Source organism: Onychomys torridus, chromosome 8 (genome assembly GCF_903995425.1).
Source record: "Onychomys torridus chromosome 8, mOncTor1.1, whole genome shotgun sequence".
NCBI classification, from domain to species: Eukaryota; Metazoa; Chordata; class Mammalia; order Rodentia; family Cricetidae; genus Onychomys; species Onychomys torridus.
The window spans coordinates 103,002,943-103,027,257 of NC_050450.1; the positions used below are offsets into that span (position 1 = coordinate 103,002,943).

The window sequence follows — 24,315 nt, forward strand, 5'->3', positions numbered from 1 at the left end:
CTATCATCTCATGCTTGCCTGCTCAGCTGGGCCTGGCCTCCCTCATCCACCCACACTTCTACCCTTTGACCCCAGGTGGAGGCCCCCCGGGCTGGTGTAACAGGCCTAAGGATTGCCCCACAGGGCTTGGATGAGCCTCTCCCTACCTCTCCTGCTGGGTGGAGAAGCTGTGGGGGACCTTTGACTCTCAGCTGGACTGGAACTTCTGGCTAAGGTCTGGAGCGGAGTCCAAAGGGAGCCAATAACAAGCTTCACTTCAGATGCAGACATTTTGGATAGCAGTTTTCCCCCTTGCAATCTGGGGTAAGATGCCAAGACCAGGGGCTGGGAAGTTTTGGCAATAACTTTATCCAGAGCATCAAATGCAATTCTAACCTTTTGTCAGAGTTGTTTTGAAAATATGCCTGGCCTTTTTTTGTTGATTACTTCAGATAACAACAAGATACAGGGACAGTTAGAAGTCAACGTGTGCAGACCCTAGAGAACGTTGTCAGCAGTCTGCCATCCCGAACCTGTGCCTCTGCTGCCCCCTAATGGCCAGGTTGGATGCAGTTGCCCGGAGACTGGATAAAGAGCTGAATGGGTGGGGAAGAGCCTGATGTTGCAGGAGACTGTTGAGTACCAGTAGCAGGATCACCCCAGATATAAAGGGCTGCGTTCAGAAGCCGTTCTTCCTCAGACCTGTCTGGCTCCACAGAGCTGAAAGCAGGACCGAGGCCACCAGGCAGAGCCAGCCCACTCTTGACAGGTCACCTGTCTTTTCTGAATCAAGTCCACTTGGTCACTGGCCTGCTGACAGCAGGACTGAGCCACCCCTGCCCCAGCCTCCTCCACGAGGAGACTGAATGAAGGAACAAAGAAGGCTGCCTAAATGAGTGTTTTACTCGGCCGGGACCCCCGGGAAAGGCTGACTTTCCAGCTTCCAGTTCCCACCTCCACCCTAGCCTCCAAGGACTCCAGCCATCAGTTCAGCGCAACCAGAGTCAGCTTATAGGAGGGAGGAGGAAGGAGTCTTCTTAGCCACTGCCAGCCAGAGGAGGCCAAAGCATGCTTAGGAGGGCCCGGAGCAGACTGAGGACGCTGTACATTTATCTCCCATGCAGTTGTCTGGCCTCGGGAGTGTGGTTCCAATTCTGCTCACACAGGGTGGCTGTCACAGGCTCTGCCAACCCAACTATAGGGCTTCTCCTCCATGTGGCTGGTCTGCTCCAAAAGCCACTGCCGCTCGGCCTCACTCACTGCCAGTCTGAGTGTCACCTCCTGGAAGACGTTGCTCACAGCCACCTGTGGGAGCCAGAGAGCAGACCCAGTGTTACAGCTGAGTTCTAACACCCACAGCTCGACTTCCATAGGCCTCCTCACTAGGTGCCCTTACCTGCTTAAAATGAAGTTTCTGGAACATACGGATGCTAGGCTCGTTTTCTTGCCCGATTTTGGCTTCAAACTTGGTCAGACCTAGCTTGGTTACTCCTCCAGAGTTACCAGAGAGGGGCAAACAGGATGAAAACCTCCACTCTTCCAGCCCTCCTGGCCCAGTCTGCAGCAGAGGTACCTGCCATCTGCCTCCTCCCCCATGCCTGAAGAAGCCTCAGCTGAGGCCTACCCACTTGGACTCATGTCGTGGGTCAACTGTCTTACCATAAGACATCATCAGGAGAGACGCCTCGGTGCCAAGGCCCTGGCCTCTGCAGCTGGGCTCTAGGAGAAAGCACACGTGCTGGCACCAGGCACCAGGCTCCAGTATACCTGTCCGGCACTGGGTCACTGGTCTGCCCACGGAAAAAGCACAAGCCAATGAAAGAATGCACAAGGCTCCCAGCAATCTGAACACCCTGTTCCCTTCCCCAGGGAGCTCTTGGGAGAAGCGAAGGGCCAAAGATGCAGAAGGGGCTCCTCCATGGCATGGCAGGACATCTCCTGAGTCGGTTCTTTCCAGAGGCTCTCCTTCTAAGCATGGGACAGATGGGGTTTTGAGGCCCACAAATTCAGTGTTAAGGGACAGGGAGACAGCTCAATAATTAAGTGCTTGCCAGAAAGACCAGAGTTTGAGCCCCAGAAGCCGTGTAAAAAAGCCAGGTGTGGTGGCATGCATTTGGAAGCCCAATACTGGGGAGGAGGGAGGGAGGCACAGCCAGCCAGCCTTGCCTACTTGACAAGCTCCAGGCTGATGAGAAACCTTTTCTCAAAACACATACACAAAAAACAAACAAAACCTTAAAAGATGGCCTGTGAGGAACAAAAGCCAAGGTTGTCCTCTGGCACGCACATGCACACACGCATGCACACGGTTAAGTTCATACAAAGGCATATGGAAGAAAGAATGAACCCAAGGGTAGTCATTATGCTGGATGTGGGACAGAGGAGCAAGCCGCCAAAGTCAAGAGCTAGCTGACAACAGCTGACTGCTACCCTGGGTACCCACTGAGCGCTCTGAAGTTCCGGCTGGGCCAGGTGGGACAAACCTGCAATCATGACCTCGATCTCCCCCAAGGTGGGGTCTTCTAGATCTGTGAGGAAGAGGTTCACATCTCCCACCATGCAACTTTCTTCAGGGGGGCGAGGCTGGGCCTGCCACTTTGCTGCATCCAGCACAATGAAGGTGCACTCTGAGGGCGGAGGCAACAGTTAGAACCTGCACTCTTCAAAGGAAAGAGGTGATGGTGTTCCCCCACAAGCCAGAGACCAGCAGGAGAAAAGGGGCCCAGAGCCTAGTACAGAGTTCTGAGTCCACCTTTGATCTGAAGTGAGGAAACAGCCTTCTCCATGAGGCATCTATACTGAAAGGTACAAGGGGCCCAAAGGGTAGGCTATGGCAAAGGACATGAGAGCAAGGCCTAGATCAATGGCTAGAAATCAAGTTGCCTGGAGTCTGCTGAGGAAAGAGGACAGTGGTCCCACAGGGACCACTTCAAACTTTTTACCACAGTCTAGCAACAGCCCGAGAGGGGCAGTAGCTGGGAGGTGAGAGAGAAAGGAAAAGAGGAGGCTGCCGGGGGTGGTGTTAGGGGGGGGGGGTGGGGGACTCCTCACTGTCTTCGTCTTCACGCCAGCTGCACTGCATCGCGTACTCCTGCTCTAGGGTCAGCGGCTCTGAGGCTGTCAGGTGCCGCAGTTCCTCTGACTTCATCCACTCGTGGTACCTGTGGGTCGGGGAGGGGAGGGGCAGAGGCTTGGTCTCAGATGAGTGGTACTGAGTCAACAGCATGGGTTTTGCTGCATGTGGAGGGACAGGCCTGGATGCCCAGCATCTGGGAGGAGGAGGCAGGAGGATCAGGAGTTTGAGGCCAGCCTGGGTTATAGGATACCCTCTCTTGAGAGGGTGAGTGTTTGAGCTTTGTCTGTAGAGAGAATTCAGCATCAGCCTGTGAGCACAATTCCAAATAGCTAAGAAGGCAGGGGTGAGGGCCCCACAGTCCTGACACTCAAAGAGAAGGGAATGACCAGTCAGAAAAGGCAGGTCCTTCCCTCACACAGCAGCAGCAGCAGCAGAGAGGGGCAGCCCTATGTGCTCAGTTTTCCATCCAGGAAGTGTGAAGCCAAACATTCCTCCAATTCCTGAGGATAAGTATATGCCAAGCCAACCTCAGCAAAGAGGGCTGGGCAGACCTCCACAAGGCAGAGTGCCAGAGACCTCCCAAAAGCAAAACAGTAGAGGACACCCCCACCCTCTACATAACCACTTTCTCAATTTACCAGACATTTGCTAGTGAACCCCACAAAGGGTCCCTGAAACTCCCTTCTGGCCTTTTAAACAGCAGGCATCAAAATAACGTGATTTCAACATCTGGGACAAGCACGTGATATCAAGAAATGCCATCAGTAACTTAGAACAAGGGAAGAAGACACTTCTTTGTTCTTGCTACACACATTTAGATGGTGTTAATTCCTAACTGAAAAGCCCTGAGAGGGTAAAGAAAAAAAAGGGAAATAAATTCTCTACTTCAGCATTATTCTTTCTTAGTTTTTTTTCCCCTTTGAGACACAGTCTCACTGTGAATGAAGCCCTAGCTGGCCTGGAACTCACTCTGTAGCCCAGGCTGGCCTCAATCTCAGAGATCCACCTGCCTCAGCCTCCCGAGTGTTGTGCTGGGATCAAAGGTGTGCAGTACCAAATAAGTCATGTTTTTTAGAACAAAACCTGCTCGGAGATTAGGAATGAGGACGGCCTTTTCACGGTGCTGTTCCCAACAGCCCCCCCACGCAGCTACAACTGCTCCCAGCCAGGTGAACATTTACCGAGGCACATGCTTGGAGGTGTAGGGTACCAGGACCACCTTCTTGCCCAGCAGCACAGTGTTCTGATTCAGCCGCATTGAAGTTGCCTACAAGTGGAAAGTTAAAGACTTCAGAGTCCCGAGTGTTTTTCCACGTATGGTGGAAATGCAGGCTCTTCGGGGGGGGGGAGCTATATTAACAAGGGGGCGTTCTGCCTTTCCCCCACAAATACTCAAAGAACAGAGATTCTAAAACTCTTGGCCAGAAAAAGAACCAAAATGTTCAACAATTCTCGGTTCTCATCTCGGGGGCCAATTGGCTGCAGTTTCTATCCCCAAGAACTTGGATCTATCAAGCACGAGCGCCAAATAATAAGGATTCATACGGGACGTACCCCAGTCCGGGGAGTCCACCCTAAAAAGACTTTTTAAACCTGTTTCCAACCCTTCCCTCCAGCGTCCACGCCACCCGGCTCTGGCCTTCCCCCTTTCTGGTCCCGAAGCCCCGCCCGAAGTTCTCAGGCCTCAGCCCTTTGCGTGGTTCCTCGACCCTCTAACCGCCGGAGTCTGCAAACTGCCAAGCTCACACCCTTCCCCCGATGAGGAAGGCGTCCCCAACAACAGGCGTCAGCGCCTCTCCCCAGAGAGCCAGGCTTTCCGCATGCGCGTGGGCGCGCACCCTGCACTTCCGCCACGCAGACGGCAGCCGCGGGGCCCAATCCCGGCCACGCCCCCGCAGGGCACCCAATCAGAACACTGTGCCCCTCCCGACCTGCTCTCCGGGAAGGTGGGCTGGGGAGCATGCGCATGCGCGCAGCGGCCCTAGTGCGGGACAGCTGGCGCCGGGTGGCAGCAGCAGAGCTGGAGGCGGTGGCCACTGTGGCCAGGAGCAAGCTGTGCTGCAGGTCTGGGACGGGCAGGAGGGTAGGATGCCGTGGACATAGGTGTGAATTTTGGAGTCTCACCAGGAGGGGAGGAGAGGGAGAGGCTCAGGGTGGGGAACCCCTAAGGCAGGGCAGAAGACAGGTGAGGGAGCGGGAGGCCCCATTTAAAAGAAGCTTTGGGGAAAGGAGTTAGGTTGGAGGGGCGACCCGTGTGGGAATAGGGAGACAGTTGTGCGGGCTGTCCTGTAGTGAGCTCACATAGACTGGAATGGAATGGACATAAGCACCTTAGGTTAAAGGGGGCTTTGATGGTGAGTGAGGCTTAGTGGCTTCGAAGGCCCCTCAGTCACTTGGAGTGTAAGCAGCATCCAGGCACAAAGAAGTGCCTTGCATAGCAGGAGTAAAGTTAGAAGGTATTGTCCAGGGAGCTATGTCCCACCAGGGCTGTCTCATGAGAGATACTGAGGCCAAAGTGTCTGAGATAAAAGGGCTAGAGGTGAAAGAGGCAGACTGAAAGTCTCCCCCATTCCCATCTCTGTCCATCAGAAAACCCACCTCAACTCACTCTTTTGACTTAGGAGCCGCAGCAGCAGCAGCAGCAGCAGCAGCTGGGTTGCACAGAAGTAGCCTCTTCGGCCAACCCTTCCTCGCTCTTTGGAGATGGCAGGTGAAATCACGGAGACCGGGGAACTCTATTCTCCTTATGTGAGTTTTCCTCTGGAAATGTGTTCTGCTGTCTAGAGCAGCCCACTGTTATCCATGGACTGCACTGGTGGTTTACTGGTTTAAGTAGACCCTGGTGAAAAACAAGACTGAAACTGCACGTGGCCGAAGTCAGGGTGCAGATGTCTGGACTCAGACTGTAAATATCAGGCTCATTCTCCTTCCATTTATTTCTTATTTTTAGAAGTTTTTATTTTTAATGATGCATCTGTGTGGGGTTATGTGTGTGCCCGCCAAACCCAGATGAGGGCACCAGATGCCCTGGAGCTGGAGTTACAGGTGGTTGTAAGCTGCCCAGTGTGGGTGCCTGGAATTGAACTCAAGTCCTCTGTAGGAGCAGCAGGTGCTCTTAACTGCTGAAACTGTTTCTCCAGTTCCACTTCCTTTTCAGATGCCTACCAGAGAGTGTCAAGCCAAACATAACTAGCTTGTTAGTCTCCTGTAATGTCGACCTCAGAGCTTCTACGGATTGCACACAGTTCAGCCATTCAGAAGGGCCGTCACTGACAGCTGTTGTCTTGAGTTCTGTCCACCTCAGCAGTCTGTGACCTCTTTCATCTTTAGCTGAATTTTAAATTGTGCAACTTTTATGGTCGTGGATGTTGAAAGGGGTGAGGAACTGCAGAGGCTTCCAATTGCAGTTTGGTAGAGGGCGCAATTAGGACAATTAGAGTGATGATTTCGCTCTGGCTTGAATGTGTGGCCCCCTCACTCCCCCACACACTCAGTTTATCTTCTCCGTGTAATACCCACTTGGCTGCGGTTATTACAGCACAGGGCCTAACTGGATGTGTAGCTGGAGGTAATCATGTGACTAACCAGGATTGACTCACACACTGCTACCAGCTATCCCCGTGAAAAGCGGCTCTTCTCCCCGGAGCCTTCTTTCTAAAATTTTTCCCAATTCAACAGTTGCTCTGCTGTTCACACAGCCACAAAGGCTCCCTCTTCACCTCTGCAGTTTAGCAGGGCAGGTCTCTCTCAAGTGCGGTGCCTGGCTCAGTACAGTCATGTGATAGTTGCTAGTCTCCTCTGTCAGCAGTAAGATGTCTGCACTATCCCTAAAAGTTGCCCCAGTTCCTGCCTTTCCTTACAACAGCTGCAAACAGAGACAAGGAAATGAGTCCTTGCTGTGACTGAGTTTCAGAAGGAAACAGTTTCTGTCCCTGTTTCTTAGGCCTCCTCCTGGTCAAGTAATCATCCACACATGCTACCATGTGTCCACAGGAACCTGGACAGTGAGGCCTGTGTGCCTCAGGAGCTCTGCCCCCCAGCCCCTTTTTCCCTTGCATTTTATATGTGCTTTATTTTATCCAGGGTCTTTGCAGTTACCATAAGCAAGTGCTGCATTGTTTTTGTTGTTGTTTTGGTTTTTTTTTTTTTTTTTAAGATTTATTTATTTATTATGTATACAGTGCTCTGTCTACATGTGTCCCTGCAGGCCAGAAGAGAGCACCAGATCTCATTACAGGTGGCTGTGAGGCACCATGTGGTTGCTGGGAATTGAACCCAGGTCCTCTGTCAGAACAGTCAGTGCTCTTAACCTCTGAGCCATCTCTCCAGCCCGTTGTTTTGTTTTTTATCCTAGTAGTGAAGAGAGATGTGGGGGAAAGATAGGTGATGGTGGTGATGAGTAGTGTTAACCAGGAGGTGGTGGTCAGGGTTATGAGGAAAGCAGCCACCTTCTTCCTATGGATCTTCGTTTTTCTTTTAAAGATTTATTTTATATGTGTTTGAATGTTTGGGCTGCATCTATCGATCACATGCATGCAGTGCCCACAAAGGCCAGAAGAGGGCATCAGATCCCCCCCCCACACACACACACACACAACTGGAGCTATATCTGGTTGTAAGCCACCATGTGGGCGCTGTGAATTGAACTAGGGTCCTCTGTAAGAGTAGCAAGTGCTCTTTATCACCAAGCCTTCTCTCCAGATCATAAGAGGGTTTTTTGTTTTTTGTTTTTTTTTTTTAGTTTTTTGAGAACTTTGTAATATGTTTTGAGCATATTGACCTCCTCCCCCAACTCCTCCCAGATCCCTCCCACTTTCCTACCCACTCAGCTTTGTGTTCTTTTTAAAACAAAACAAAACAAAAAAACCATCAAGTTCAGTTTGTGCTACCAACATATCTCTGGGACCTGCGGCCTCCTACTGGAGTGTGAGTTCCTTGCCAGGGGCTACTGGGTCTCCCCTCTCAACAACTTTCCATCACCAGTAGTTACGTGACTGCACTCCCTCCTTCCCCCCCGGGATTTGGTCAGGCTTGAGCGTGCCCAGGTCTTGTGCATGCCGTCACTGTGAATTCATGGGCTGTTAGCCTGGCGTGTCTGAAAGATGCTATTTCCCTGTAGTCCCCACAGCCCCTGGCTCTTACATCCCCCCCCTCCCCCGCCTCTTCCACGTTACCTTAGTTTCTTCATCCACCTCCTAGAAGAAGTCTGACTGGGGAGGCAGGGGTATGGTTGGTTGGTTGGCTATTGTTTTTAAGCTTTATGTTTTTGGGTATTTGCTTGCATGTGTGTCTGTGTACCATGTTCCTGGTGCCCACAGAGGCCAGAAGAGGGCATGAGATCTCCTAGAACTAGGCCTACAGATGATTTTGAGCTGCCATGTGGGAGCTGGGACTCAAACCTGGGTCCTCAGGAAGAGCAACCGGTGGTCTTAACCACTGAGCCATCTCTCCAGTCACACACCACCACTGCCCCTGTCACCACCACTGCCATCGATGCCATTCCCCTCCTCCTCTCCCCCTCCCCTCTGCCCTTCCTCCCTGTCTCTGTGACTTATTCTTATTATCTAAAACCTTGTGTGTGTGTGTGTGTGTGTGTGTGTGTGTGTGTGTGTGTACGAGTGCAGGTGTCCATGTAGGCAAAAAGGGGGTGTTAGCTCCCCTGAAGTGACTTACAGATGCTTGTGAGCCGCCAGACATGGTTGCCGGGAACCAAACTCTGGTCTTCTACAAGAGTTCACAGTTCAGGTAGGCTTGCTGGACAGCAAGCCCCAAGGGTCCTCCTCTCCCTAGTACTGGGATAAGTGCATGCTCCCATCCCTAAGTTTGAATGTATGTTATTTTGAGACGGAGTCTTATGCAGTGGCTAGCCTGGAACTCACTATTTAGACCAGGCTGGTCTCAAACTCAGAGAGATCCATTTGCCCCTTCCTCCACGCCCAGCTGCACCCCGGGTTTCCATGTGTGTGCTCAGGATTAAACTCGTGTTTGTGTGGCAAGCACTTTTCTGACTGAGCCACCTCCCCGGCCCTGTAGTCCTAAATCCTGGTCAGGCTCACACAGCATGGCTGCCTTCTGATCCCTTTGGCGGCCCTCAGAGGGGCTCTTCCTGAGGGAGCGTCTTCTAGATGGAGATAGGCCACTATACTAGAGTATGGGGCTGCTGGGGCTGTGCCTCGTTCAGCCAGAGGAGCCCGGTGAGCCTGCATGTGTAAGTTTATCCAAAGAGAACACAGCAGGAGCTTACTCCTCCACTCTCTGCCACCCTTCCAAGGAGGTCTCCTCCCCCACTGTCATGTGACCCCTTTTTCCCTTTCCACAGTTCCTCTTGATCTGGCCTGTGGCTGAGTTGAGAATGGTTTCGTTTTGCCTGTTCCTTATGACCAGTGTTCACTGAGTACCTTTCTCCAAAAGTACAGAGGATACTTTTTTTTTTTTTTCTCGAAACAGAGTTCTCTGTGTAACCTTGGCTGTACTGGAACTCACTCTGTAGACCAGGCTGGCCTCGATCAGAGATCTGCCTGCCTCTGTTTCCCGAGTGCTGGGATTAAAGGCATGTGCCACCACCACCCAGCAATAAAGAGGATTTAATATGTTACCAGAGTGCTGAGGCCCGCAGATGGCAAAGAAATCCTGCCTTGCCCTGTGTGGCTCTCTGAGCTCCCAATGGACACACAGTGTTTACTCTGGACCTAAAAATAGCAACAAAGCAAGACAACTTCTGTTCCTTAGTTTATTTTTTTAATTAAAAATTTTGTGTTTTCCCTGAATATATATATGTGCATCATATGATTATGGTTCCTACAGAAGCCAGATAAAGGTATTAGATTCCCCCAAAACTGAATTTATGGTTGTGAGCTGCAGTGTGGTGCTGGGAATCGAACCCATGTCCTCTGGAAGAGCAGCCAGTGCTCTTAACCACTGAGCCATCTCTCCAACCCTACAAATACTTCTTTCTTTCTTTGTTTGTTTTTTCAAAATAGGGTTTCTCTGTGTAGCCCTGGCTGTCCTGGAACTCACTCTGTAGCCCAGGCTGGCCTCAAACTCAGAGATCCACCTGCCCCTGCCTCCCGAGTGCTTCTACAAATGCGTCTTCAACTTCTTAATTCTCCCATGAAGTTTTCGCCTAAGCAGTGTCACTCTCTTAAAGCCCTTGCCTTCTCCTCACCCAGACTGTTTTCATAAAGTTCTTACCGCTGCTTAGTGCTTCTTGGAACAGTGGTAGGTGGTGAGCGAGACTGCAGAATCCAGATGTTAGGGGTCGGCTGGGGTCTGTACACCAGAGATGACCACTCAGACACAGTATAAAGCCAGTTGAAAGTTTTTATTCCAGCTGGCTTGGGGGTGGGGGTGGGGGTGGGAAGACTGTAAGTGTGGCCCATGTCCAGAGCATGGGATTTTTAAGGGCAGAGACCTCATCTAGACATCTCACTCAGCTGGGGGTGGGGGGTTCATGGTGTAAGCAGTTTTAACAGATCCCAAGATAAGCGGTTATCTGCAGGAGGTTCCGCATAAGCAAGCAGTGTTAACAAAGGCTAAGATAAGTTAGTTGGGACATCCTGACCTTTGGTTCCTAGAACAGAGTTGGGTAGTTTTCCATGGATTCTCCATCAAGGAGATGAGATTCTATTTCAACCTGGAAACAGCCTCAGCAAGTACACAAGATGGAGGAGCCCCTGCACTGTCTTGCCCCATCACACCTGCTTAAAACCCTCCAAACCGTGGCACCTCCATCACTTCCAGGAGGAAGGACACTTCCTGTATCCTCCATGGCTTGGGTCACTTACCTCAGCCACTATATGGCTTCCAGAAAGCCCTACAGACACCTGTAAGACTGCGATGTTAGATTCCAGCTGTTGCTCAGGCTGCAGTTCTGCAGTGTCGTCATCCCCCGCCAGATGTGGACATTGTGAATCCCTAGCTAACAGACTTCTAAGTGCCAGAGTCTCGCCTAAGGACATGAGTTAGATCAGAACTGGAAGTATGGGTGGCCATACATTCCCCACCCCTCTCTCTGTCCCCAGCATGGCAGTCAGAAAGCCTGACTACAGGCTACATGGGAAATCACCTCCACTCATGCCATGGGGGCCCTGATTCTTCTCTTCAGAGCCCTCGGCCTGCTGTTGTCTGTCTGTCCATGGCATTAATACTCGAAAGCCCTTACCCCCAACCGTCTGTCAGTGCTCCCTTGAACCTCACATCCGAGGCCCTTCAACACCTACCTCCACCTCCCACTGCAAACTCTTGTACCTGGGAGTCCCTCCATTCACCTCTCCCTTTGTACTGTTTTATCTCCTCCTGAAGGAGGGAGGCACAGAGCCGGTGATGTGCATGTGATACAGCCCATGTGTGGAGGTCAGAAGACAACTCCACCTTCACACGCACAGGGGATCAAACTGAGGCGGTCAGGCTTCTCCATACCTGCTGAGCCATCTCATCACCTCGGGGATTTCTTTTTTCTTTCTTCTTTTTTTCTTTCTTTTTTTCAGTAGCTCACTGTGAAACCTAGGTTGGCCAGACCTGTGTCCCTCCTCTCGTAGACTCCCAAATGCTGGATGACAGGAGTGGGGCCACCAGAGCCAGCTGAGTACCACTTACTTAAAGTACTTTACCTCATCTCCTGTAACAAAGCTACGCTTCTCCTCTTCATTCCATTTCCCTCACACAGTAGTCCCTGTCTCCGTCCCCACCGTCTCTCCCTTTGTAGTCTATAGCTTTATCAGGTGAAGGGGTGCGTCTGTCTAGTGCCATTGAGTCCCCATCTCCAAGCACAGGACCAGGCCCGCTGGAGGCTCAGTAATGAGGGGATGATCAGACCTGAGCTAGCTAATTTATTCTAGCCAGGTACACATCAGCTTCAAAGTGCCAGAGATGAAACTGACCCCAGCCAAGGTAAACATGTGTTTGCTATAGACAGTCACAGTCCCTTGTAAAAAGTCAGACTTGGAATTCGGAAGTTCATGCCCAAGATAACCTGAACAGGGTCTGGTGATGTCTTTTGAGTTGTTTTTTTGGTTTTTTTGGGTTTTTTTTTTTTTTTTTTTTTTGGTTTTTTGAGACAGGGTTTCTCTGTGTAGCTTTTGCACCTTTCCTGGAACTCGCTTTGGAGACCAGGCTGGCCTCAAACTCACAGAGATCCGCCTGCCTCTGCCTCCCGAGTGCTGGGATTAAAGGTGTGTGCCACCACCGCCCGGCTTTGAGTTAAATTTTATAGCATGTGAATTGTGTGTCAGGTTTTTTACATTTTCATTTATTTATGTAGTATATGTATGTGTGTGCGTATGCACACACTCACATGGACAGCAGTTAGAGGACAGCTTGCAGGAGTCAGTTCTCACCTTCCACCATGTGGGTCCTGGGGATCGAACTCGGGTTGTCAGACTTGGCAGCAAGCACCTTTACCCTCTGCGCCCTCTCTGGCCCTGTTCCAGGTTTCGCTGTCACCATTTTAAATCCTGAATTTGGTAGTCAGCTGTAGTAATGCATGACTGTAATACCAAGACTTGAAAGGCTGAGACAGAAAGACTGTCCTGAGTTTAAGGCCAGCCAGGACTGCATCACAAGGCTTTGTCTCAAACCAAGCAGCACAATCCAAGTTGGTGTAGGGAGAACGATGTAGTCCAGGGGTGTGTGGATGTTGCCGCCCAGTGGGCAGGGCAAGGATTGGTACAGAGGAGGGAGTCCAGGGATCAGCCGTCTCCAGGAGGTTTTCTAGAGGTCAGTGGTCTTGTTCAGCCTTGGGCCAGTGGCCTACCTGGGGCACTCTGTCTTCAGGAAACCCCAGCCAGGTTGAGCAGAGCATAGCTGGCTTTGGATGTTGGAAACAGACTTACATGGACAAGAATGGAGGTCTCAGAGCTGCCAGTCTCTGGGTGTCCATGCCAATGCTTGGCCTCCAATGCCCGGCTACAGAGCCTGGCTCCTCAGGACTCAGGTGCTGTCCCTCCCGTCTCCCTGGTGAAGACCTAGGAAGGCCTCCACAGTTGTGATGTCACCCAGAGCTGTCCTTACGTTAATTAATCCCCTGGCTGAATGTCGCTCCTGTTGATTCCAGGTCGGGCTGGTGTACATGTTTAACCTCATTGTGGGCACGGGCGCACTCACCATGCCCAAGGCCTTTGCCACTGCTGGGTGGCTCGTCAGCCTCATCCTGCTGGTATTCCTGGGCTTCATGAGGTAAGAGCTTTGGGGATGGGGGTGGGGGCTGCCACGTCTTTGGGCTGGGGACAGAACTGGAGGAAGTATACCCAGGAGCCTGAATGTCTCCTAATTACCCTGAGAGCTCTTGAGGGGTAAAGATTGGTGTTTCCTGTGTGTGTGTAGGGAAGTGGGCCCTAAGCGAGTTGGCTCAGTGTTGTTGGTTGTTTTTGTCTCTTTTGGGGGGCCTGCCACCCAGCTCCCAAGTAAATCACACACAGAGGCTTATTCTTAATTATGAATGCCTGGCCTTAGCTTGGCTTAGTTTCTAGCCAGCTTTCCTTAACTTAAATCATCTACCTTTTGCCTCTGGGCTTTTCCTGTTCTCTTCTATAAATCTAACTCTGTGGCTTGCAGTGTAGCTGGGTGGCTGGAGTCCTCTTCCTTCTGGCTCCTAGCTCTCTCTTATTATTATTATTTTTTTCTATATGGTCTCTCTGCCTGCCAGCCCTGCCTATCCTTTCTCTTGCCTTGCTATTGGCCATTCAGCTCTTCATAAGACCATCAGGTGTTTTACACAGGCACAGTAACACAGCTTCACAGAGTTAAACAAATGCAGCATAAACAAAAGTAACACACCTTACAATAATTTTCTACTATAGCTCAGAGCCAAGAAAATGGCTCCAAGGGTCACCAGGGCTTCCTGCTAAGAGAACAGTTAAGCCAGGACACCAGCAAGGCGTTGGGCTATCTCATAAGGTACTGCTCAGCTAGTCCTGGCAGACTCAGCTTCCCTGTTCTGAATTTTATCTCTCTTTTATTTCATTTCATTTTATTTTTATTTTTATTTTTTTATTTATTTATTTTTGGTTTTTCAAGACAGGGTTTCTCTGTGTAGCTTTGCACCTTTTTCCTGGAACTCACTTAGTAGCCCAGGCTGGCCTCAAACTCACAGAGATCCGCCTGGCTCTGCCTCCCGAGTGCTGGGATTACAGGCGTGCGCCACCACGGCCCGGCTGACTTTCTCTTTGACCATCAGTCTTTGTTCTCTGAGAAAACAGCACCTAGCCACCGAAGAGGAGTCTAGCAGACATGAAGGCCACTGGAGAATCAGTTTGCAATTTAGGATTTGCTTAAAATAATTCACCAAGTAAATGAAAAGCACCCAGGCACACATATACACATGTATACGTACATACATATATATACACATGCATGTAATATGCATGCTCATACACACATGTACACATACACTCATACAGGGGCAGTCAGTTTTTTGTTTTGTTTTGTTTTGTTTTGTTTTTAAACTGGGGACCGAACCCAGGGCCTTGTGCTTACGAGGCAAGCACTCTACCACTGAGTTAAATCCCCAACCCGGGGCAGTCAGTTTTTTAAGGACCTGCTTTGTGTCCACCCCACCTACCCAGGCCTTCAGGAACACTTGCTCTGTCAGCCAGATGTTGAAGGGGCCAGCAGCTGGTCCTCAGAACAGACAGAGCCTCCTCCCAGAGATCTGTGTCACTCAGAAGTCCGGTCACGGTGGGACTTCAGAGACAAGCCCTCCCCTCCACTAGGTAGGAATCCGTGTTAAAGACCTGGGAGAGGGGCTGGAGAGATGGCTCAGCAGTTTAGGGCACTTGTCCCTCTTGCTGAGGACCTGGGTTTGGTTCCCAGCATCTGCACAGTGGCTAACAACCACCTACAATTCCAGTTTGGGGGTCCGATGCCCTCACCTCCATGGGCAGTGCATTTTTATGGTGCACATACATACATGCAGGCAAAAAACATAAAAAAAATAAAATCTTAAAAACAGAAGGAAGCCAGGTGGGGTGGTGCACACCTGTAATCCCAGCACTTGTGGGGGAGGGGCTAGGGGACAGCTGCAGGACAGTCAGGAGGAGGTCATCCTCAGCTACAGAGTAGATACCCCTCCCACAAAGAAAGTGGGTGGGAAACTTTACCTCCCCTTAGAGACAGCACTTCTGCACCATCCTCGGTGTTTGGGACTTTTCACTCAATAAAGCAAAGATCTCTGTGCCCTTGTAGACTTGACCACATCAGGGTGAGGGCGGAGTAGGGAAGGCCATCCATAAATTGTAGAGCAAGTTGCAAGTTGATAAAGAGAAAAGGATAAAGCATAGCTGAAGAGAGGGCTGGGGAAGTGGGGAGGTGAGCAGGGCCCGGGGTGTGGGGTGTGGAGCGTGTGGGGTGTGGAGAGGGCTGCACCACATCAAAGGTTTGAGGGGAAGGGCACCCTAGAAAGAAAGAAACAGGCAAAGGCTGAAGTAAACACACCCAGAAGAGGTTCTTGGGAGGGGATCACACCCAAGGTTCTGGGTTTCTTTGTACACTTATTTTGGGGAACCTTGGGGTGAACCTCAGAGTGCTGTTGGCTCATTATGTACTTCATGCTCTCAGGGTCCTTGTCCTTATGTCATTGTGTCCCCTTTAAAGGCCCTTCAGCACAGGCAGCCATCTGACTGGGAAATGATTGTTGGAAGCCCTCCAGGTAGGGGCCACCATGCCCCCCTCTCTGCTAAGCCCATTTATGTTTGAATGTGATCAATGAGTTGGCTTTGTGCAACCATAAGAAGCTTTCTTGTGTCTTAATTAAGATTGGTTTAAGTTTTGCTTCCAATAAGACATGGAAATGCTGAGTCCTTAGAAGATTCAGTTAGGCAAGATAATGAGAAACCTTTCTGGGGCTTCTTCAGGCTTGGCTGCCCACCTCCCGTCCCTTACCCTCTGGTGGAGGGATATGGACTCAACTCTGAGCAGCTCAGCAGGTCCTTTCCCACCTAATTGCAGGGCTGAGCATTTACTGCTAGCTGATATCAGTACTGGAGGGTGTGTGAACACAGCTGTGCTGGCCTCAAAAACAGGGAGACAGATGTTGGCCCAAGTAGATTTGTGCTCAGGGTTGCAGCAGCTGAGGGCAGCACCCTGTGTCCTCTGTGACTGGGAGCATAGTGCATTCTGGCTGCCCTATAGGCTGTGGGCAAGTGTCTGACACCCTTTCCCAGTCTCCCTTTAGAGAAACCGGAATACGAGCTTGTTTTAAAATGAGCCAAATTATTTAGGAAATAAAAACACTGCCAGAGGAAGAGGGTGGATTCCAGAGCTGAGGTGCATCTGCAGACCTCCATTCCCCTGGACCTCACATTGATGTGAATTAGTGTAAAAGCTGGCCCCTGGCTGTGTTCTGGCAAGAAGTGAAAGTTGCATGCTGTCCTTCCAGACGCTCTAGAGGCCTCCTTGTGAGTCAGCCTGCCACCTCAGAGCACCACTTAATGTCGGCCCCAGCAGACCTTTCTGGGTAGCAGGGCTGCATCACCCGCCTGTCATCCCTCCCCAGCTTAAGGAGTCACCCTCTGTCTTAGTTGGGGTTCCTATTGCTGCAATGAAACACTGTGATCAAAGCAAGTTGGGGAAGCTGTGGCTTACACTTCCACATCACAGTTCATCACTGAAGGAAGTCAGGACAGGAACTCAAGCAGGGCAGGAACCTGGAGGCAGGAGCTGATACAGAGGCCATGGAGGGTGTTGCTTATTGGTTTGTTCCCCCATGGCTTGCTCATCCTGCTTTCTTATAGAACCAGCCCAAGGATGGCACCACCCTCAATGGGCTGGGTCCTCCCCAATCAATCACTAATTAAGAAAATGTCCTACAGGGGGCTGGAGAGATGGTTCAGAGGTTAAGAGCACTGTTTGCTCTTCCAGAGGACCCGGGTTCAATTCCCGGCACCCACGTGGCAGCTCACAACTGTCTATAACTCCAGTTTCAGGGGATCTGACACCCTCACACAGACATACATGTAGGAACACCAACACACATAAAATAAAAATAAATTATTTTAAAAAAGAAAGAAAATGCACGATGGCAGATCGTACAGAGGCATTTTCTCGTTGCGGTTCCCTCCTTTCATTCACTCTAACTTGTGCTGAGTTGACGTGAGACCGGCCAGCACACCCTCCCATCTGCGCCTCCCACACCCTGTCTCTGCACAGGAGATAGTCTGATGTCGGTGGTGGACTTTAAGGAAAAACGAATCGTTTGGTGTGCACAATGACACTTTAATTTATTCTTTTAAAGTCTATTTAGTGTGTGTATATGTGTGCATGTTCCTGTAGGAATGGGTTTTCTTCTTCCATCAGATGAGTCCCCAAGATCAACTCAGATTGTCAAGCTTGGCAGCAAGCACCTTTTCCCACTGAGCCATCTCACTGGCCCAAAACCATGGTTTTGGGCCAGGGAGTACCATCCCAGAATACTGTAGGGAACAGCTCTCAGAGGAGAAAATGCTGTGGGTTTTGCTGCTTGGATCAGATTGTATTTCCTGCAACCTTCTCCGTACCATTAACATGTGGCTTCCCCTCAGCTTTGTGACAACCACCTTTGTGATGGAGGCCATGGCTGCAGCCAATGCCCAGCTCCGCTGGAAGAGGATGGAGACTCACAAGGTGTGTGCATTGTCCTCGTCCTCAGGTGTTGCCTCTAAGTTGTGTGCCCAAGGCAGTCTCGGCAGGCTTCTTTCCAGCAACCCTGGCTCACGTTCCAGGGCCACAGCTAAGTAGCCACATGAAGCCCAAGGGGGACACACAGTGGCTGATGTCTTAGCACTGCAACCTCAGTCCCCAACACAGCCATCTGGAGTTCGCTCGGTCATTCTGAACCTTTGTCCCAGGAGCTCTACAGTCTCCACCTTCTGATGTGACAGGGGTCTCCAAGGGACTCCTTCTGGGGAGAATGAGCCAGGGAAGGGCCACTGTGCAGTCATCTCTCTCCTTATCTCCTCCTGCTCCTCCTCCTCCTCTCCATTCAACTGTCTCCCAGGAAGAGGAAGATGAAGACTCCTCCACGGCCTCAGACAGTGACATCCTCACCCAAGACAACTATGAGCGGGCGGAGAAACGGCCCATCCTGTCTGTGCGTAAGTCTTGGGTTGCTGGGCAAGCTCTGCACCTCCCCCTGGTCAGCAGAGCTCCCTGTCCCTGTAGAGAGGTTCCTGGGGAGTTTCCCTACAGACAGCCTCTGAAGTGTCAGTTTAGGCCTGTGGAGTACAGTATCAGAACATAGGCCTGGGGATGCTGAACATAGGTATGGCCTCTGCTGGCTCTGCCTCCTGTGTATAACTTGGCAATTATCTGAGCTCTGTGCCTCAGTTTCCCACCCTTCTACTATTACTGAAACAGTCTGCCTGCATCCACATGTGTCTCTGGCTTCATCCTCTCACACCCACACCCACCCCACATACCCTTATGTCACTGTCTCATCCCTGTGCTGGTCAGTGATGGGCAGGCCCCTGCTGGTCCCATAGGAGCATGCCTGAATTTCCCTTAGAGTTGGGGCTGGGGGTGCAGCTTGTTGGTAATACACTTCCCTACTGTGCCCCAAGCTCTAGGCTTCATCCCCAGCACCACACACACAAATAATTAAATAAATAAAAAGACTTCAAATGCTTGAAGTAAGAAATATTAGAAGATTAAAGGGGCTGGAGAGATGGCTCAGTGGTTAAGAGCACTGGCTGCTCTTCCAGAGAACCCAGGTCCAATTCCCAGCACCCACATGGCAGCTCACAACTGTCTGTAACTCCAGTTCTAGAGGATCTGATACCTTCACACCAATGCACATAAAATAAATTTAAAAAGAGAAATATTCGAAGACTAAAACTTAGAAGATTCAAGTGCGTGGGATCATAGCTCAGGAGAAGAGCACCTAACTAGCTGTGTGAGGACCGGTAGTGAGGGGGGAGAAAGCTTCAAGAGTTGGAGAAGCTTGGAGATTTACTCGTTCTAGAGAATTCCCAGCATTCAAGCAGCGCCCCTCAGGGCTCTTCTGGTGAACAACCACGTTCCTCTCTGTTCTGGCCCTACAGAGAGACGTTCATCAGCCAACCTTTTTGAAATCACAGACCGGGTGGAAATGGGACAGATGGCTTCCATGTTCTTCAATAAAGGTAACAGTCATTCTGGGATGGTGCGTGGGACAGGGGCAACTTCAACCTTTGCTCAAGTCCTGTTCTTTGTAATGGGGGTTTCATGTTGAAGGATAGGGCAGGTGGGGGAGAGCAGAGCACCAGAGGAGCCAGCTTGCTGCAAGGCCTGACCTGCTTCCCATGGGCTTCCTGGAGTTCCGCGCTGTCCACTGGCCTGAATAAGGGTTATCTGTCTTACTAGTACAGGTCCTAGGTCACTTTCCAGAGAAGCCAGTGGCACACAGCCATAGACTTTACCACACACACCTGTCCCCTGCCAGCCAGCAGAGGGCGCTAGGAGCCCACACCGGTATTGCCCAGCGAACCAGCACTGGAGAGCTGAGGCAATCAACATGCTCCTTCCGGGCTCCGCCTGTTCCTGGCTGGCATTTGCTACAGCCTGCAGGTGTCCACCTGGCTCCAGAATCTGCCAGTGATAACCTTTTCTGCCTCTGTGGTAAATCTTATTTATTTATTTAGGAAAATGGGCTGTTTTCAGAGTTTAATTTTTAGTGCCCAAACCTATCCTGTCCCTGCTTCCTTGACCGTGGAGCACAGCCTCTAAGCTAGTGTAGAAGACTGTTTGTCCCTTTGTCAAAGCCTCCTCATGTGCCAAATGAGACATCTCTGCCAGTTCTTTCTGTGTGTCTTGTGTGTGGCTGTGGAGAGAGGGGAGGACTGCAGAAACAGGAATCCTCTTGACTTGGGATCAGGCACCAGGCACTCAGCTCGCCATCAAAGGTGCAGATTGTGACTGGTCCAGGAAAGGCGACTGTGGGTGCGGGCTGTAGAGGATTTCCACAGATCATCGGAGCCAGCTTGGCTGTGTTCAGGCCCGATTTTCTGCCCTTCCTTTGTTCAGTTTCTGTCACTCACCACCCATGAAGGGAAAGTGCATGAGCATCACCCCGGGCAGCCACTTAGGTCTTCTCCAAATACAAGGTTGAAAAGCAAGTGCACATCAGTGGGAGAGCATGCGCTCTAAACCGCCGTGTTCATCAGTACATTCTGTGCCTGTCCCAATTTCCCTTGTTATTTGTGTGTGTACATATCCATGTGCGCACATGTGTATCTGAGTGTGCGTGCACACAGGTGCATGTGTGGAGAGGCCAGAGGTTGACATCAGTTGTCTCTGTCCTCTCTTGCCTTCTTAGATTTTAGGCAGGGTCTCGCACTGAACCTGGGAACCTGGAGCTCACCTGATCTTCTAGGCTGACTGGCTAATAGGTTTAACAACCCTCCTGCCTCCATGTCCCCAGCGCTAGGATTACAAGAGCATGTCTGGCTTATTTCTGGGGTACTGGAGATCTGAACTCAGGTCCCCATGCTCCTGGCCTGATTCTTTAAGGTTTCTATAGACTAGTGGTCTGTTCTGTCTTGTTTGCCCATGTCTCATTAAAGTAGCTCATTTGTGTGGGAGCAGCCTAGCTATTGAAGAGCCTCCCCAGTGCCTCCTGCAGGACTTCTCAGACTTGGCACTGGTGACATTGGGCTGGTGACCCTTTGTCATGTCAGTCTGTCCTGACCTGAGCATTATAGGATGATGAGGCAGTTTTTCTGGCCTCTAGTTCCAGTATCACTCTTGGATGTGACCATCAACACTCCTCAGACATTGCCACATGTCCTCTGTGAGGATTGGGCTGCAGACCCACACCCGCCTTGCTCTCTCCAATAACAGGTTATTCTCATCACCTTTGGCAGAGCTGCACCCTCCACAAAAGGCTCCCCAGGGTTCAACGCTCATTTCTCGTCATTAGAAATGCCAGCCCAGACATTAATGTCCTCTCAGGAAGTTCATTGATCCTCCGACTTTGTGTCTAGTAATGAAATTTTATTGATCAAGGAGGGCTGTTGGCAGTTCATAAACAGCCAATACCGTGGCTGTTGGCAGGTGGTGGAGGGTGGAGAGGAGGTGAAGTCTTTGCACAGAGACCATGGGCATCAGAGGGGAAAGGCAGGCTGGAGTGGGCTGTACCTGGGGTCATGAGGATAGACAGCCCCAGGGCCGCAAGCCCTGTCAGGGTCAGTTCTGACATGGCAGGGAAGGCTAAGGTGCTGGTCATGTTTAAAAAGCGGTGCTAGCCGGGCAGTGGTGGCGCACGCCTTTAATCCCAGCACTCGGGAGGCAGAGCCAGGCGGATCTCTGTGAGTTCGAGGCCAGCCTGGACTACAGAGTGAGTTCGAGGAAAGGCGCAAAGCTACACAGAGAAACCCTGTCTCAAAAAACCCAAAAAAAAAAAAAAAAAAAAAAAAAAAGCAGGTGCTGGGCCTATGCCTTTATGGGTTCTTTCTTTTCTTTTCTTTCTTTTTTTTTTTTAATTGTATTTTCCTGGCCATTTTTGTCAGGATTCTGAGGAGCAGAGTGACCTCACATAGCCCAGGACGGGCGTGTCTCAGGCTTTCCCCTAGGGCCTGTAGGCTGTTCTGAGCCACCAGGGTTAGAAGGGAACTGTCACTTCGTTTTTCTTCCTGACCTCAGAGAAGCCGCTTAAGACTGGTGACATCCGGAACTTGAGCACTTAGTCTAAATGTAAGCTTGGAGCTGGTTGTCTGCACCATGACCCTTAGGTGCCGACCCCGGCGCCAGTGCCTAGCTTCTCCAGGGCATCAGCCTGGCTCTTTGAACCCAAATCCATTTCCTTTTTTACGTTTGTATGTATTTATTTTGTTGGGGGGCGGGCATGTGAGTGGGGCATGGGACAGCCTGCTGACATTGGTTCTTCCCTCCCACCGTGTGGACTTCAGGGATCAGACGCAGATCCTCAGGTGTGGTGGCAAGCCCCCTTCCCCCGCCCTGTACCATCTCTCACCCAGCCAGTGTAGATTTGGTTCCTCCCTCTGATCTCCAAGCCTTGTCGAGCTATCTCAGGCACCAGCCCCAAGCTGATGCATCTCCTGCCAGCCTCACAGTGTGGCCAGCTAGAATAAGAAACAGGAATTCGGGGTTATTTTTTCCGCCTTTTGTAGAAGGTGAGGGGCCTGAAGAGCTGAGAGCAGAGGACGCAGTAAAGAGACTCAGCGGTCAGAAGAGGACGCAGACGCGTCTGTCTCTGGATCCCTGACCTGTGGCTTTGTTGCTTTCAGTGGGGGTCAACCTGTTCTATTTCTGCATCATTATTTACCTGTATGGAGACCTCGCCATCTACGCTGCAGCTGTGCCCTTCTCCCTCATGCAGGTGACCTGGTGAGTAGCCCCCCCCCCCCACCCCACCCCATCTTTCACACTGGTTGCAGACCCACAGGCCTCCTCCACCAGCAGGGCAGAGGGCCTTCCACAGTACACTCCTAAACACACCCACAGCCAAAGGCACAGCACACCTAAGGTCCTTGTCCACACGGAAGGCCTAGCTGTGCCCTCTGTCTGCACAAGGTGCTTCTACATCACGCTCTCCCCTTTCCTGTCCCGTCAAGAAGGTAGCTTGGATTCCTGGGCCTCTGAGTGGTGCTGCATGTACAAGTGTGGCTTGTCCTCGGAGATAGTTTATGAAAAGTGGGAGTGCAGGCCCCTGGTCTCTTCCTAGCCAAGCAGGGGCCTGTGCTGAGCCCAAGTTTGCCAATTGCTCTCTTCAGCAGTGTGTCTGGAAATGACTCCTGTGGCGTGGACACAGACACCAAATACAACGACACTGACCTATGCTGGGGGCCCCTGCGCCGGGTGGATGCCTACAGGATCTATCTGGTGAGTGTCTTCCCATGACCTGGGGCACACCAGGCCAGCGTGAGTGGCGGACAGTGTTTGAACCCCTTTTCTCTTCTGTCCCAGCCCTTTCTCCAGAGAGGAGTCCTGCACACTGCCTCACTCCGACTCCCAAGTGAGGTCTTAGCCTCAGAGTCAAATGTGGCTTGCAGTGGGCCTCCAGGTCCAAGCCAGCAGATTGCCGCGAGCTTGTGCAGTTTGAGGGGTGCCTGCAAAGGTCTTGTGTTCCAGAGACTTTCTGGGTCTTGGCTTCACTCCAGGCCAGCTAGGCACACACCTTCAGGATAGACAAGACTGGTCCATTTTCCAGTTGACCCTGACCACAGACTAGCCTCTCCAGATGGGTTGGGCTCAGCCCAGCCTTCTTCTTCCTGTCTTCCCATGGATGAGGGAAGAGGATGAATCGCCTGCCTCACTCTTGACTGCTTCGTGCTGTGGCGTGATGGGGGTGGAGCTGACTAATACACCAGACAGACCTCAGATAATAAGACGACAAGGCACTAGAGGCAGTTTGTCTCTGCCTGCTTCAGAGGCGGGCTCAGGAGTGTTTCCCTCCAGCTTTGGCGGCATCTCTTGGCCCTTTCTGCCCCCACTTGGTTCTTCTCCGCCCTGGCGTGTGGTCAGGTGTGCTGGATGCCACTCAGTCCTGGTCGTGGCGGCTTTACTGATGTGAAGGGGCGGGGAGAGAGCAGGGTCTTTCTGCCAGGAGCCTCTTGACTTGGGTCATCCCTGTCCCAGCTCAGGGCTCCGTGGACCCTGTCAGCTGTGCTGCTGGGGTCTGGACTTACTAATTCCAGGGACTACTGAGTGGGTTTCATCTTTCTGGCCAAGTAAGCTCCTGAAGGACCCTGCAGGCTAGGGTTCAGGAGCTGTGCCCTGTCTGTTTCTGTAGCTGGCACTCCATGGTCTGTGTCCTCACTGGAGCAGGAAGCCCTCCCTAGGACTTTGTGTGCTAGCAGAGTTTCATCCTTGACCTCCCGTTGAAAGTACAGCAGGTATTTGATAGCATGTTACATCACCTGGCCCTGGAGTGGGCACAGGAACCTAGCAGCCAGCCAGGTACCGAGGCAGGAAAGAGGCACTTCCCGTGGGCCGGAGTCTCATAGCATCTCTTTGTTAGCCTCTTAGCATTTCAGTATGCCGTGACTGAGGCCCCTCTGAGTCAGTTCCTCCCCAGGTGTAGGGAGCAGGAGGAGAATGAGGACGGTGTCTGGGTGCTCCATGGAGGAGTGACAGCCACTGAGCCGCTCTGGTGGGTCCCTACCAGGGGAGGCTACCACAGTCTGCAGGCTCTGCCTGGTGTACTCCATACCCTGCAGCACAGTGGATACTAAGCACAAGGAGTATTGGATGCTGCCATTTGCTTGGTGAATTATTCAGAAGCATTGTTATTGCTGTGTTAAATTGTTCCTGCAGTCTTTTCTGTAAACCTTCCACATGATGGAAGCCTCCCT

At 51.4% G+C, this 24,315-nt stretch overlaps 2 protein-coding genes across 3 annotated transcripts in view; one reads left to right on the forward strand and one right to left on the reverse strand.

Annotated features, from left to right (window-relative positions):
• Window positions 1-864: 864 nt before the first annotated feature.
• Nat9 (N-acetyltransferase 9 (putative)) lies at window positions 865-4,887 on the reverse strand. The gene is given in 9 exon segments (XM_036194528.1): window positions 865-1,124; window positions 1,126-1,176; window positions 1,178-1,284; window positions 1,376-1,470; window positions 1,639-1,698; window positions 2,463-2,606; window positions 3,031-3,140; window positions 4,237-4,322; window positions 4,804-4,887. Coding segments are annotated over 8 exon segments (717 nt in total). The 5' UTR covers window positions 4,314-4,322; window positions 4,804-4,887; the 3' UTR covers window positions 865-1,051.
• Window positions 4,888-5,039: 152 nt separating this feature from the next.
• Tmem104 (transmembrane protein 104) overlaps window positions 5,040-24,315 on the forward strand; it is a 58,700-nt gene continuing 39,424 nt past the window's right edge. The window contains exons 1-8 of one of the 2 annotated variants that reach the window (XM_036197424.1): window positions 5,040-5,119; window positions 5,677-5,803; window positions 13,107-13,228; window positions 17,569-17,650; window positions 18,024-18,120; window positions 19,066-19,146; window positions 22,249-22,348; window positions 22,735-22,843. In XM_036197424.1, the coding sequence (XP_036053317.1) occupies window positions 5,759-5,803; window positions 13,107-13,228; window positions 17,569-17,650; window positions 18,024-18,120; window positions 19,066-19,146; window positions 22,249-22,348; window positions 22,735-22,843 (636 nt within the window). In that variant the 5' untranslated portion in view covers window positions 5,040-5,119; window positions 5,677-5,758. The remainder of the gene's footprint in view (window positions 5,120-5,676; window positions 5,804-13,106; window positions 13,229-17,568; window positions 17,651-18,023; window positions 18,121-19,065; window positions 19,147-22,248; window positions 22,349-22,734; window positions 22,844-24,315) is intronic. The other variant, XM_036197425.1, reaches the window with a different exon arrangement.